Below are 13,753 nucleotides of genomic sequence, written 5' to 3' on the forward strand. Positions count from 1 at the left end.
CCGTTTAGAAGACACTATTTACATTGAACTGTAGATGTTGTACAAGATAGGCGTAGCGACAAAACGAACTTCGACAGCGATCAAGAAAGCAAACCAGTCACAAGTACATTTCAGATCTGAGCAAGAAGATTACTGGATGGTCAACAAGTCAGTTAAATCAATCATGTCTGTCTCTAGTTAGGTAGACGAACCATGAAATACATCAACCCCGACTGCTTGGGATTCAGCGGAACGAAAGCTTGCTTGAATGCCTGCAGGTCAGAGGTTGCCTCCGTATGGGTCGCCGAGTCGGAGAGGTGTAGATTGCCAGCAGGGTTGTAGTGATTCTTAGCGCGAGAACAAACGATATCAGCATCTATGTTGGAGATGAGTTAGTCAAGAGCTTGTTTATAGTCATAAGAGGAGAGCTGACAATAAACCGGGGCGGGAATGGAGACGGAGCGGGTTGCCCGTGCGTAGACGTGAGTGAGTGCAAACGACATTGCCTGCATAGCATCGGCACTACATGATAAACAAGTTAGCATTCTTTCAAGACCATTCAGTAATCGTCAACGTACCTCAGATTATTTTCCTGTGACGATGGCTATCAGATTGGGCCAGATCAAGGAGAACAAAACTCACATCGTAAATGACCTTCGTTGGAAAATAGTAAGAATATTGTTGAAAGCAACAAAGTTAAAACTTACGGAGTAGTGCGCAGGTCGGCTCGTACCAAGGAGGCCACCATGGCTCTGCTGGTAGTAGTCAAACTCGGTCGGATGTCCAAGACCTGCGTCGATGGTTGTTCCCGCCGGGCAGTTGCCACTTCGGTCGGCGTCCCCAGGGTTAACGGGGCACATCCTAGGGGGTAAAATCAGGTCTTCGTTACATAAAATTTGAGCATTTGACAAACCGAATATGGTGCCTCTTCCCGACAACGACAAGTGTGATCTTCGGCGCGATTTTAAATGCTGCACAGGCTCCTGTGGCTGCCATCAATATTGGCGGGCCGCATGGCTACCAGTGATACCCACCTTTGATCCTAGGCAATTCTGTTCGTCGTTCAGAAAAGATAAATGTGCTTATGCAGGACGGCTCACCAAGATCGAGAACTTGCTGGAATTGCCCTTCCGATACCCCATCTGGAGCGACGTTAGCACACATTTGGCATCTCGAATTGGCAATACCTCGGTAGAAGAAAAGACGAGCGGGCTTCTGGGTGTTTTTCTCAACGGCTGCCCGATAGGCCTGCCATTTTGTTAAACCCTCCTGTTAAAATCCAATATATTTGACAGTTTTTAAAGGACTGGGTCGCGCAACCAACCTTGCACATGTCTTCTAGATCGTCGATCATCTCTTGACGTCCCGTTTGAACTCGGCTCATTGCAACATATTTGGAGACGGTCGTATCTACACTTGCAACCAGTGCAGTGAAAGATGGTCTGCCTTCAGTACCTGGTGCGGGGTGAATGACATCGGCTCCTGGGATTTAAGTCAGTTCAACATCGAATCTGGCCGGTCAAGTTTACCCATGATGATAGTCGGATGGGCTGGGTCGGTAAGGGAAGGCAGGTCAGGAACGGAGTTGATGCCATCGAGCTTCACATTAACTCTGGTGTGATTGTCAGATGTTGCGCTGCCAACCCAAAGGACTTTCCTTACTTGAGCATGACGTTTGCCCAGTATTGGGCATTGGCTCGGTAGCATTTCTTCGCCAACAAGCATTGAGTCGCAACACCCATCTACAAGCTGTCAGTCCCGAGTCGACGGAGGAACCTTCTGGCTAACCGTCACATCACCGAAGCTGCGATATCGAGTTAGATCTAAGCAATCGTTGTAAAACAAAGACTTACTGTTTAACTGCAGTGTATATGTCATCTCCTCCATCCGGGAGAATGACTACGATAAGATTGGGACCTTCGCCCTTCTGCTGAACACATGTTTGACCCGCTTTTTTTAGTTGCTGAAAACAAGAAGAATTCAGGTAAGAACAAAAGAAATGGTCGGGGGATTTACATCACCGATCCTTCCCTGACCATTCTCCCAGGTGATAACAGGTTGGTCATCCTGAACAGTCATTCCTGTATAAACATATCAACGAATGTCCTAGAAGGAGGAACCCACAACACGTACCAACAGCCCGAGCACCAGCAACAAAGCTGGTGGCCATCTGCTGTGCGACATCCTGGGTGAAACGGCGTTGTCCTTCATAAACGACGATAACCCATTTCTTTATAACGGAGGGCCTGAAGAACTTTTTGTCGGCCCTACCGAAATTATACTTTATCAGGACAAATGTAGATTTTATTATAGAAAAAAAGCACTCACATGTTCCATGATCCATTGGCAGGTCTCTAGAAGCGAGGAATCAATACACAAGCCATACAGACTCGAGATAATCCATACAACAGTTGCCCTTTTACTTCCCTGCCCATACTTGAGGGTGGGCGGGTCAAGAACCCTGGCCGTCAACTCGATCATTTTGTCGTTCACGTTCATTCCAAATTGTCGAACATATTCGCTTTGACCGTAAGAAAGTACCTGGTAAGTGATGAGAACAAATGTCTAAATTAGGGTAAAAAGTCTGATTCCTCACTTGGAGACCTTTCTTAATGCTTTCAAAACGATCGATAGGCTTCATCGTGGAAAACTCTACCACGTCCTTGGTCAGGTGTGGTGGAACCTGCTTGCGCATGATCTGGCCTGGTGGAACATCGCATAGCTCCAAGGGAAGCAGGGCTCCCGATCCAACCTAGAAAAATGGGTTAGTGGCCTATTCACATACAAGTGAATTCACCCGACCTCAACACATAATAAATCAGGAAACTTCAACGTCTTGCGGGCGTGAACCCGGAAGTAGTCGGCCACAGAGATCTCACCACTTTCCCGCATCGTAAATTTCTGCCCACTGGCACCAGCAGAGCTCAGCTTTCGGACGACGCGGGTCTGCGCACGCCCAGAAGGACCGTGGGACGTGGTGATACGGATATTTGATATGAAACGCTGCAGGCGAAGTCGCTCGCGGTCGGGAAGCCCACGTTTAGGGGAAAGGATATTTGGATCATTCTTCCCAAAGAAATCCAAGCAGAGGCCAATCAGCGGCCCCGGCTTGTACATAAGTCCTGTTGAGATATCAAGGTTGATGATCATTTTACCCATGGAGGGACGGATTGACTGAAAATATCCCCGCCATAACTCAATTCCTCCCCTAAGGGGTCGTTTACCGTCCTCAGTAAAGAATGACCTCGTGTTGAACGGATACTTCTGATTGGGAGCCATTCTGATTGCAACATTCAAGGCCTTGTTGCCCGGGTTCAGTTCAAGGATATACGTGAAACACGTGGCATACCATGAGAGCTGTCGACACATTATTATCCTGAGATTGTTCACCTTGGATGAACCTCTGCAAGATTCTAAGGAAAGTTTCGTTAAAAGAGATAAATAAACGAGGTCAAGGTACTCGCTCTGGATTGATTACTGCGACCTTTGTTACCTTGATTTGATAAACTTTGGGAGGCCGACCTCCGGCGGAGGCACTCGCGAACACACTAACATCGAACTGGTAGCGTGAGCATTATTTGAGAACAGAAAGATGCTTCAGTCATACTTGGGAAGATCCATTGGGACCGAGAGGAAGTTCGCGTGAGGCGTACATGTTCTTCCGACCATCATAAGGCACGGGTGGGGTGAAGACATTTCTAGCAACCTCGGCTTGAAGTTGCTTGATCAAGAGCATGTTCATGCGCACAGGAAGTGTTGAAGGGATGATGTCTACGAGTTCTTAGAGAACGTAGTTGGTCAGGAATTTTTAAGAGCAACATACCAACTACAAATGTTACTTGAACAAGACCAGACAAAAGCACTTGTATAATCAACGCTCACCATCATAATGATAAATGAAGCCCTCTTGGACAGTGGTCTCGAATGCATTTACTCGCACTGCGATCTTTCTGCCGGCCGTCCCGGTTCCAGAACGTTTGACGCCCACGGTGCTTACAGACGCTTTAAATTATGAAAAACAATTTGTGATTGAAGGTATCGATGACAAGACTATATATTAGAACTCACCCGCAATGCTTGGACTGTCAACGCGTGTGCTCTCACGAGCCGCACCACCACCGCGGCCTCGTCCACGAGGTCCTCCTCGTGGACCTGTGCCGCGACCTGGAGCGGATCGAGGGGGCATACTTTGACTAGTAGCAGTGCTTGATAGTGAAAAGTAGAGAGACTAGCCCTTGGAGGGGGGAAGCAAGTTGCGAAGTCGCACACAGATGGTATATATACATCGTTCGGAAAGATCCGCGCAGAAAACGCGGCTTTGGTCTGGCAGCTCGATTTGCACTGTCTGGCAATCGATTACGTCCATATCAGCACAGTAATTACGTTTGAGTACACAGGCAGCAGGCTAACTCAGGGCACCCTCAATCTTGTGAATGGCGTTTGGTAGCAGAAATATTGCCCTTCTCATGATTTGTCGCCACCACCCAAAATTAGCTCCTCCACAAGAGCCTTCACACCCTTCGCATCAGCACGACCTCTGCTCTCTCGCATCACTCGTCCAACAATTTTATTCATGACGTTTTTGTTCCCCGCACGTACAGCTGCAACCTCATTCGGAAGCGCAGTGATCGCAGCTTGGCAAAGAGTAGTCAGTTCCTGATCAGTTGTTGAAGTGGGGTTTGAATGGCCAGAGGAAGAAAACGAGGAGAGAGAGGTTAGTCGGAGTTGCTGCGTGATTTGCGCGGGCCGGAGGGAGGAGGGTTTCGCGAGCATGTGGCGGAGGAGGTATTTACCAGAGGTTCCTATTTCAGAGCGAATAAATAGTTGGAGACCGTAACGGATAATGTAGCAAGGAGAGAGGATAAATGAAGTGGTTAGAAGGGACGCCATTGTAAGTTGCAATCGCTAGCGAGTAGTAGGGAAAGTACAAACCTGTGATTGTCCCATTCTGTACCAAGTCGATTAACTCGCCCAGATGGTCTGACGTCAAGGAGTTATCCGTGAACGTCTCTTTGCGCGCCGAAAGCTGACCGAGGAGCTCGTGTGTCATCCTATATGCAAGGGAGTTAGAATAGTTGCCACTGCATTAAAATTTACGCCCAGACTAAGAAGAGCTAGCTGGTATGGGGATCGCTCACCAGTTCACGGTAACTTTGGGATCACGGATTATCTTTGTATTCCCACTAACTTGGTTTCCTTTCGGGCCCGTACATAGACGATCAAAGTACGCCACAGCTCCTGAGCCATCGACGTCTTTTTCGCCATCAAATGTAACCTCTCGGCCACTATCCACACTGAGGAGTACGTCGATGTCACGTTCAGAGAGAGCATACATCTCTCGGAGGCGATGGCGCGTTTCCCATGGGAGCTCTGGTAGCGAGTCGCGGATAGCTTGGACCCGATCCTGAGTGAATGTGAACGGGTCAATAAACTTGCTAATTTTTCGGAGGAAAATAATACTAAACTCACCTGGCTTAGAACAAGAACACCTAGGTTAGGATCAGGCATGTAACGGTAGTCTGGCGCATCTTCTTTTGACCGGAGCCGGTACGTCTCGAAGGTGTTCTCATCGAAGCCACGCGTTTCTTGGGGGACAGTACAAGTTTCTAGGTCACTCGCGGATTCAAGGATAGCGCGCTGCCGAATGATTTCGTGTGCTGGTTATGTTAGAGGATTTGTAAACATTAGAGAACAGAGGCAGAACACACTTATTGCAGCCATCATAAATTTGACACTGTTGAGATTCTTGATCTCACAGCGTGTGCCGGGTGGGCGGCCGACACGGTTGACGGAGACGTTCACGTCGCATCTGAGCGATCCCTGCCATTGCTTACTTTGGATTTCGCTAGAGACAAACAGAACTGGGAACTGACCTGCTCCATGTTCCCATCACTAGCACCTATAGCGCGCAAAACGGCCTGAAGTGTGCGTACAAACATCCCTGCTTCCTCCGGTGAACTGTAACAGGAAAGAATATGAGGAAAGAAAATAAAATGACGGATAAGACAGACCGTAGATCAGGCTCCGAAACTATCTCCATGAGGCCCGCTCCGGCTCTGTTCAGATCAATATTAGATATTCGTTTGCGAGGGTTGAGCGTAGACTTGGCTGTGTCCTGTATGTTATTGTCGACAAATGGATTCATTGAGAAAACATTGAACGAACCTGCTCAAGCTGAATCTGCTTGATGCGCACAGGAACAGCTGACGAATTTGGCATCTGGATGTTGAGCTGCCCTCTCAGTGCAATTGGAGCTACACGCTATGTGAGAAGCAATCTCTGTGAAAAGCAGGATTGGACTCACCATACTGTTGCGTAATTTGGTAGCCTGAAGGCAAATCAGAGTAAAAGTAGTGCTTCCTGTCAAACGACGATCGATGTTGTATATCACTTTTGAGAGCAAGAGCCGTCCGTATGGCTAGGTCGACACATTTTGAATTGAGTTTCTGACTTGCTAAGTTTTCCGGCACGAGTTGGGCGGAAAATGAACTTACAGGAAGCGTCCCAGGAAACGCGGCGTCAAATGGTGAGACGTGCTTGTTTGGTGGTTCGTCAGGCTCAGGTATGAGGGTATCTAAGGATTTTCTCGTCAGAACAAACTGAAACGGACGTTAGTGCCAGTGATCTTACCCGAGAAGAGCTTGCGGCGCGATTTGATTTGAGCGTGTGTTTCAATGCCAACGACGACTTGCCAGCCTGGCCATCGTTTGTCCTCTTTGTAAACGCGCGCGTCGTGGAAGCGGCGACATAGTGTCGGCGTCGAGAGGTGGCAGTGACGGAGGCGGCAGAGGACGGTCATGACATAATTATCTGACCACATGATCCACGTTGTCCACTCTTGCCATCCCCGATTCCCTCTAACCACGTCGTGAGCTCGGGCTGTGATGATATCTTTCCTTTCTTTTCCTCATTCTCTCATTTCTCTCGTTTGCTTCCTTATTCTTCCATCACACGTCGTTGCAGACCCCGCCACGGTTCCTTTCCAAAACTGTTTTGATCCAGGGTCCAACATCTCTCACTGGAGGTTCAATGTGAGCACAATCTACGCCCAGGTACTCCAGGACGAAGTATGGGGGCACTATCTCAATTTGACTGTTCTTGGAGAGAGCCCGGAGGTTATACTTGGCCTAACGAACTCAAGTTCTAGTCTTGGTGAGTGATTCAGCTGTAAGAGACAACATCGTCTCACCGATCTTTTCTCCAGCAACTCTTTTCACAACTACATCAGTCCTCACGCTAAGCGCATGGTCAAACAGCTCGTACCTATGCCAAAATCTACGACCACCGTCGCCACTGCCTGCCATGGACTCAAACGCAAACACTTTCTGTCCAATACCAGCGGGTCCTTTTGCCATGTCTTCAACCATCCCATGGGGTGCGAATCGAGAGTTGACAACATTGAATACTCGTCTGAGAGCGGTGGATCCTTTTGGTCAAGAGCTCGTGTGCCTTGACGTCTTCACCACTCCACTTGACCCACATCCGCATTCACCTTATGGGAGAGCGAAAATTATATTATGGTCGACTGTAGCACTCGCCATCGCATATTGGCTTGTCATTGGAACCGCGAGGATTGTGTCTGCATGGAATCGTGGGATATCGAGGCCAGGACGTGGGCTGTGGGGGCGGGCACAGAGCGCCGGTTTCATTCTTGCGAGTGCCATTAGTGGAGAACGTCTAGCGACATCTCCGGCTCTCATGCGGTTCAGTACGTTGATGATTCACTGGTGCTATCGTTCTGCTCTCATCTCGCGTCCTAGGCACTCCGTGCTTGCGTGATGTTATTTTCCACACACAGTGGTGTGCAATTTTGGCAATGGTGGCCGTTCAGTGGCCGCAATTCGTTTGTGCGTGAAAAAGTCTTTGTCGACCTGCTCATCGATCCTTACGTGTTATTCAGATCCTCTCTTAACGCAAGCAGCATGGTCAACTCTGTCATACAGTAAGCTTCCGTCGGCTTTGCTGCCCCCCCCCCCTCGCTCATTGTCAAACTTAGATATTTCTTTGACGGAGAGTTCAAAACTACATCACTGGAATCCGCTTGCCACAAGCCCGTTCTCCCCTACAGCAGATTTTGCTGCCCAACTTGCAGACAGTAATTCACCACTCTACATCGACCCCACTGTCCCCAATGTGCTCTTCACTCTGCCGGAAAATGCAACGGATGGCATGTTTTCCTTCGCTTACACCCTAGGTCTCAGACCTCAAGACCTTTTTCCGACTTGCCTCATTCTCTTCCTCTCCATTATTGGGGTGACAGTGGCGTTGTCCATTCTGGTATGGTCCATCGACTTGCTTGTTAGCGTAATTCCTGGTGCTGTAATTGGTTCTGCGCATGGTTCCAACTCCTTGAGTCGGTTTGCAGGCTCCCGTAGCCCTGTCTTTGGAGCCAAAGAGAGAGCGGGAAGCCCGCCAGTCACTGCAGAAGAGAGGTCGCTTACGGCGCTCAGCGATAAGCAACTGCACAATCGTTTTGGTCTGCCTCTTTCCAGTTCATCTAGTGGTCCAGTGGAACGTGGAATCAATAGTCACCGAGCTTGGTGGAGGTTTCGCTCAGACATTGGCACCTTCCACACCAACGTTCTTCACGGGAACCTTGTTCGGATTCTCGTCCTTTTTCACCTTCCTGTGACAATTTTTTCATGCTATCAGATGACGCTCCCCCGTTCTCAAGCGTCGTTGTCGTCCATCGCTCTCGCAGCATTGTCTTTTATCTTCATCTCTATCTTGATACCTTTGCATCTCGTCGTACGTGTCACACTTACCACAACAAACAAGCTGTACGATGAAACCCGGACGCTCCTCTCGCTCGGACCACTATACAATCATTATCGCCATGGGTCGCAGTTGTTCGCGTGTTTGCTCTTTGCGACGAACATTGCTTTTGGAATCACGATTGGTGCTGGGCAGAAGAGCGGTACTGCGCAGGCAATCGTCATTCTTGTTGTGGAGGTGGTCTCTGCGCTTGTCACGAGCATTTGGCTTCCTTGGGGGAGTGGGGCCAGCATGGGACTTATCAGCTTCTTGTTCTGCGTAGCGAGAATCGTGGTCGCAGTACTTCTGGTTATCTTAGCACCAACGGTATTGCAGTTCTCTCTGTTCACAGGTCTTCACTGAGCTAGTATCGCAGATATCCATCGGACCCGGCCCAGGGGGATGGGTTGCCTATGGCATCCTCATCATCCTTGCTTTGGTATACCTGGCATTAGTGCTGATGCTGCTAGTCAAGATCATAGAGGCGATGGTGCGGATAGCCGGCGGAATTGGCTTTGACAGAAGTAAGCATGTCGTCGACAGTGGTCTCATAGGCGCATGCAGTCTTCTAGGATGTTTCGGTAGACCCAAGAAACGCCGCCGTCCGAGGGGCCAAAATACAATATACAGAGCGACAGACCTACAACAACCGACCGCCCGCCGAAATTCGGATTTGTCGTCATACAACCCACCAATACCAATGGCTTTGGGTAATGACAGTGTGACCACCGCACCCAGGTTCCTCGGCACAGAGTCGAGGAAGGGATCGTCAGGGTCACAGCCTCCATCTGTTTTGAAACCAGAGCATGTTAATAGACCATATAAGGAGGACACCGATGATGAGGGATTCATCATGGGTGCATGGAAACCCTATCCGCCCACAGGTTATATTCCCGTGACTGACGGGCCACAAACGAGCGCGCCAGAATCTATTCACTCCCCTACACTGCCTAAAGCCTCTTCATCAACGCCTACTTCAGGATTTTTTCGTGTGGGCGGCGGCAGGGCACATATGGATACGCCGTATGCCATCAACACCGGCACGGGATCGACTCAGACGTTCCCATCAATTGGGCAGCAGAGTACTACGATGCTCGTGCCTCCTGTTTTCCCTGATGATGATGATCCCACACTCCCATTGACAAGTATCCGACAACCGGAACAAGGGTTGCTGCCCCCCGGTGGTACGCAACCTGCACATATACGCACCAAGTCGCAGACGGCCATCATTGAAGATGCTGGTGGGGTGTATCCTGCAGGTGCAATTGCGTCGGGTTCCTCGCCTCTCCGATCACAACTTCAGCTACAGCAGGCAGCTGAGACTTTGCTGCGCCCTCCACCCCCATCACGGTTCACGTTGAATGTTCCAGACGACGATGACGATTCCGTGGAAGATCACCAACAAAAGAAAAAGTGGTACAACTTTCGGAAGAGCCGTCCACACAGCAGTGAAGGGCGGACTTCGATGACTGCTCCGTCTGCATCTGCATCTACTGCACAGGTGGATGAAGAACTAGGTGGTGCTGGAGACACGCCCTCTCCGCAGAGGTCTTTCGTTGTTATTCGGAAACCGCCCGGGTCAATGGGCAGGTTGAATCAGGCCATAGCAGCAGCTTCAGCGGCTTCCAATAATGCAGCTACCTCCGTTCCTCTGGCACGCCCTCCTACGCGATGATTTGTGCTGCACCTTTTCTTCTTGAACGAAATGACATTCCTACATGCAGGGACTTCATTGGACTGCTGGCAATCATTTCATTTATTTTATCTTGAATTTTCTCGATCATTGCTATCCTAGTACTTGCGGCGTCAAGACATGCTATTTTACTGTCATGGGACTCACTATATTTTAGACACGCCTATGTTTTGTGTCGATAATTGCAAGGTTTATCTATCGTTTTCTTTTCTGTACCATAGATATCGACGTTCGCGATCAAGGCTGGTTTTGGATACAAAGTTAAAGTTAATTGACTGTTTGAGTCATCCTTGAACAGTACAGTACCACCGTCCCAAGTATCTGTTATCGTGAGATTTCGAACGTTTAGTACAAGCTAATAGAGTTTTACAACAAGCGATAGATGTGTACAATCGAATATTGTCCTGGCAACTTCCCGTCCATCCGAATCAATATGGATCCTCCACTTCTTCAAGACTGAGATCCGAATGCGACCCTCCAACCCAAAACACACGCCAATCCGCAAACCCTTTTCGACACCAACCATAGACACCGGCTTGTGCTTTCAAGCCTTCCGCAATGTCTTCCGTTTCCGCGCTGGCAAACGAATAACCAGAAGAGGCACTCATAGCTGAGTAACCGCGTTCAAGACCCTGGCCATAGAGGCGCTCTGTTAAATCCCAATTTCCACCAGGAGCCAGGAAGCCTGTATCGCCTCCGAGGTCCTCCTCCGCCCATGAAACCTCAACAGAAGTAGCCTTCGCCTTGCCTTTACTAGTGGTATCTAGAAAGGATAGCGACAACTCTTGAATTTCGATACCATTCTCGCCGAAGGCAATAAGCTGGAAGAGCGGTGGTTTACAATTATTTGGGCTGAGCGGAGAAACCATAGATGTGAGAGGTGGCAGACAAACACGAGGCGCGACATATTTTGGAGCAGTTTTCCAGTAAACAACATGTAGAGGAGGTTGTGATTGTGAACGAACAGGGAGTGGACATGGTAAGATGTGTGTCCGCTTTCCGCGGCTGAGGCAATATACTTCGCGTGTACCGCCTGGGTAGCCAGGCAGAGGCAGTTCGCACCTCACTGGAGGAACCCATTTCGCTCCTGTTTCTCGGATTTCAGAGGAGAGGCGAGATCTTGAGCGAATAGTTGACTGGCTGAGCGTTGAACTAAAGGTGTCGCGGGGTTGAAGCGTTGGTGGTGGTCCATCATCTTCGCTCAAGAAAAACTCTCCAACAGCAGAGTCTGCCAGGCGTATCCAGCCGGCCTTCTTGTCGAAGATGACAAAGAGACTGAGATGGGTACCATAATTGAAATTAGTTGATGCTGATGAGTTGCGGGGTTCTATGCGAATAGTTCCGCTGCTATCTGATCGTCTGTGTGACTTCTCTGGCGGTATCCGTGCATTTTCTTGAACCGACTGATTGAAAAAGGTCAAGCTCTTTGGTTGCATGGGCGTGTAGAAGTCCTAGAAGAAGGGTAAGGCGAATCAGCAAGTGGACAAAATTTACCCAGAGATGTTATGACCTTGACGAATCTGTAGGCTCTTTCTCCTTTGGGAGTCTCGTAGAGGAAAATGTTCGACTTTGTAGCTATGGCAAGAAGTTGCCCACCTCCCCCTTTGCGATTTACGTCGTACCACGTAGCATACGAAGTCACTGAGGTATTTACCAGTCGCGATCCCGGAGATGCTAGCGGTACGAAGTCTGTGGCCCAACGCAAAGGAAGATCATCGACCATGTCCCAGGCTGATTCCTCTGAACCGTGCCTTGCAGGACTACCGCGCTCAGAACCGGAAGGAGTGCGCGGAAACCCCGTGGTTGATGAGGTAGAAGTGAGCAAAGATTGAAAAGAAGAGGTAGCTGGTTCGGGCTGAGTGGATGGTGTCTCAATCAGAGATTTTAAACTTCGAGCAATGCTTCCCTGCGCTCGATGTCTCTTGGGAGACTGTTGTACTTGCCAGTTTGACGGTCTGTTCAGATCCAATGGACGCGCACCCTGTGTCTCAACCGATCAGTGAGCAGCGCTGACGGCAGTTCCGATGGATCTGACCTTCTGAGCTACAGCCCATCGTGCTAAGCTAGTTAGACTGGCAAGGTTGTACATTCGAAGTGCTCCCGAATGGTGTTGTGATTCAGACTCCGGTCCAACGAGGGCAAGAACCACGCCTTGTGGTGTGCCTTCTCTTCGACCCTCGACTTCGAGGACAGTCATCTGGTAGACACTAAAGCAATGATAGATCAATCTCAAGCACAACGTAGAAGGTTTCCATCTGGATGAGCATACCTCTCACCCCGCCAGATGGCTCTGGCCTGTGCTTCGTCAGGTCCTTTCACTGCAATTTCTCCATTCTCAGTCCATTCCTGAGGAAATATGTCAAGGACAGAAAGGCCCTCATCGTGGCCAATGAGAAGTAGTCTCTCCGCCACTAGCGGTAGTACACAACGAATTTGAGATGTAGTATGGGGTAGGAAACGGGACCCAAACTGATTCATTTTCAGGTGGGTAGGGAGGATGTCATGGCTTGCAAACGCTGGTGGGGTGATAGAGGTAGGTTCACTATTTGGTTCTTGAACGAAGGGGTTAGGACCTTCCAACCCATTGGTTTCAATGTGAAGATTCGCGAAAGTTGGGGACTCATTAATGATAATAGGTGGCGCTTGAGAATGTCCGATCTGAATGGGAAATTCGTTGAATGATAAATCAGATGAACGGGAAATAACTCATTGCCTCCTCGTTTCCCCAGCCTCGTTCCCGCCGCCTCGCACGCTCCTGAGGAGTTACGTCGACATAGCGTTCTGCGGCCCTGTAGATTGCAATTAGATCAACGAGAAACCTGAATATAAGTTACTTGTACCTTTTTTCTATCCATCCTCTCCATCGCCCAAACCTTGAAATATCCGAAGAAAAATGAGCACGACTTTACTACGTCTAGTTGTATATTTAGGTTTCTTGCCTCGAGTTCGGACCGTTCTGAGCAGCAAGGTCATCATAAGTTGGGAGATCATCTTGCCCGTCTGGTATACCCGAGTCTTGCTCTATATAGGTGAGCTGCTCAGCAGACATCGCTTAGCTCGCTTGAAAGAGCAGAAGAAAGCTTTGTGAATTATCGCAAGGCGAAGTCACTATGGTCATGGCAGTACAAGTCCATCAATCACGTGCATTCCGCACAGGATCCAAAGGACCCTGGTATATTCTGTAACATGTCCCATCCATATGCGGACGGAAATGGGTCCCAAAATCGGCTTATGTCCAATCCCTTTGCGGACGGAAAGCGTGAAATTTGGCCGGAGGTCCGATCCATGTGCGTACGTTTTGTGGCTATTGACCAGAGCCTGCCGACC

The 13,753-nt window shown here is 49.2% G+C and overlaps 4 protein-coding genes across 4 annotated transcripts; 1 reads left to right on the forward strand and 3 right to left on the reverse strand.

Annotated features, from left to right (window-relative positions):
• Positions 1-129: 129 nt before the first annotated feature.
• Positions 130-4,165, reverse strand: AGO16205 (argonaute-like protein; the record flags this gene model as incomplete). The annotated part of the gene is made up of 24 exons (XM_001876937.1): positions 130-132; positions 192-355; positions 413-501; positions 558-571; positions 622-633; positions 687-840; positions 893-962; positions 1,080-1,248; positions 1,304-1,461; positions 1,509-1,591; positions 1,642-1,721; positions 1,768-1,783; positions 1,833-1,942; positions 1,996-2,060; positions 2,113-2,260; positions 2,308-2,520; positions 2,576-2,731; positions 2,782-3,279; positions 3,329-3,392; positions 3,444-3,538; positions 3,587-3,750; positions 3,803-3,805; positions 3,862-3,981; positions 4,048-4,165. The coding sequence occupies 24 exons, from the start codon at positions 4,163-4,165 to the stop codon at positions 130-132; spliced, it is 2,766 nt and encodes a 921-aa protein (XP_001876972.1).
• A 278-nt stretch (positions 4,166-4,443) lies between these two features.
• LACBIDRAFT_231681 (uncharacterized protein) lies at positions 4,444-6,778 on the reverse strand (the record flags this gene model as incomplete). The annotated part of the gene is made up of 11 exons (XM_001876938.1): positions 4,444-4,781; positions 4,912-5,030; positions 5,208-5,383; positions 5,449-5,636; positions 5,688-5,799; positions 5,853-5,937; positions 5,991-6,094; positions 6,145-6,233; positions 6,284-6,425; positions 6,474-6,536; positions 6,590-6,778. The coding sequence occupies 11 exons, from the start codon at positions 6,776-6,778 to the stop codon at positions 4,444-4,446; spliced, it is 1,605 nt and encodes a 534-aa protein (XP_001876973.1).
• Positions 6,779-6,863: 85 nt separating this feature from the next.
• On the forward strand, positions 6,864-10,408 carry LACBIDRAFT_311447 (uncharacterized protein; the record flags this gene model as incomplete). The annotated part of the gene is made up of 6 exons (XM_001876473.1): positions 6,864-7,131; positions 7,184-7,687; positions 7,740-7,826; positions 7,880-7,921; positions 7,976-9,060; positions 9,110-10,408. 6 exons carry the CDS (start codon positions 6,864-6,866, stop codon positions 10,406-10,408), a joined length of 3,285 nt encoding a protein of 1,094 aa, XP_001876508.1.
• Positions 10,409-10,725: 317 nt separating this feature from the next.
• LACBIDRAFT_292741 (uncharacterized protein) lies at positions 10,726-12,904 on the reverse strand (the record flags this gene model as incomplete). The annotated part of the gene is made up of 4 exons (XM_001876939.1): positions 10,726-11,877; positions 11,937-12,281; positions 12,462-12,633; positions 12,696-12,904. The coding sequence occupies 4 exons, from the start codon at positions 12,902-12,904 to the stop codon at positions 10,855-10,857; spliced, it is 1,749 nt and encodes a 582-aa protein (XP_001876974.1). The 3' UTR covers positions 10,726-10,854.
• Positions 12,905-13,753: the final 849 nt, after the last annotated feature.

This window comes from Laccaria bicolor, genomic scaffold (genome assembly GCF_000143565.1).
Source record: "Laccaria bicolor S238N-H82 LACBIscaffold_4 genomic scaffold, whole genome shotgun sequence".
Lineage (NCBI taxonomy): Eukaryota > Fungi > Basidiomycota > Agaricomycetes > Agaricales > Hydnangiaceae > Laccaria > Laccaria bicolor.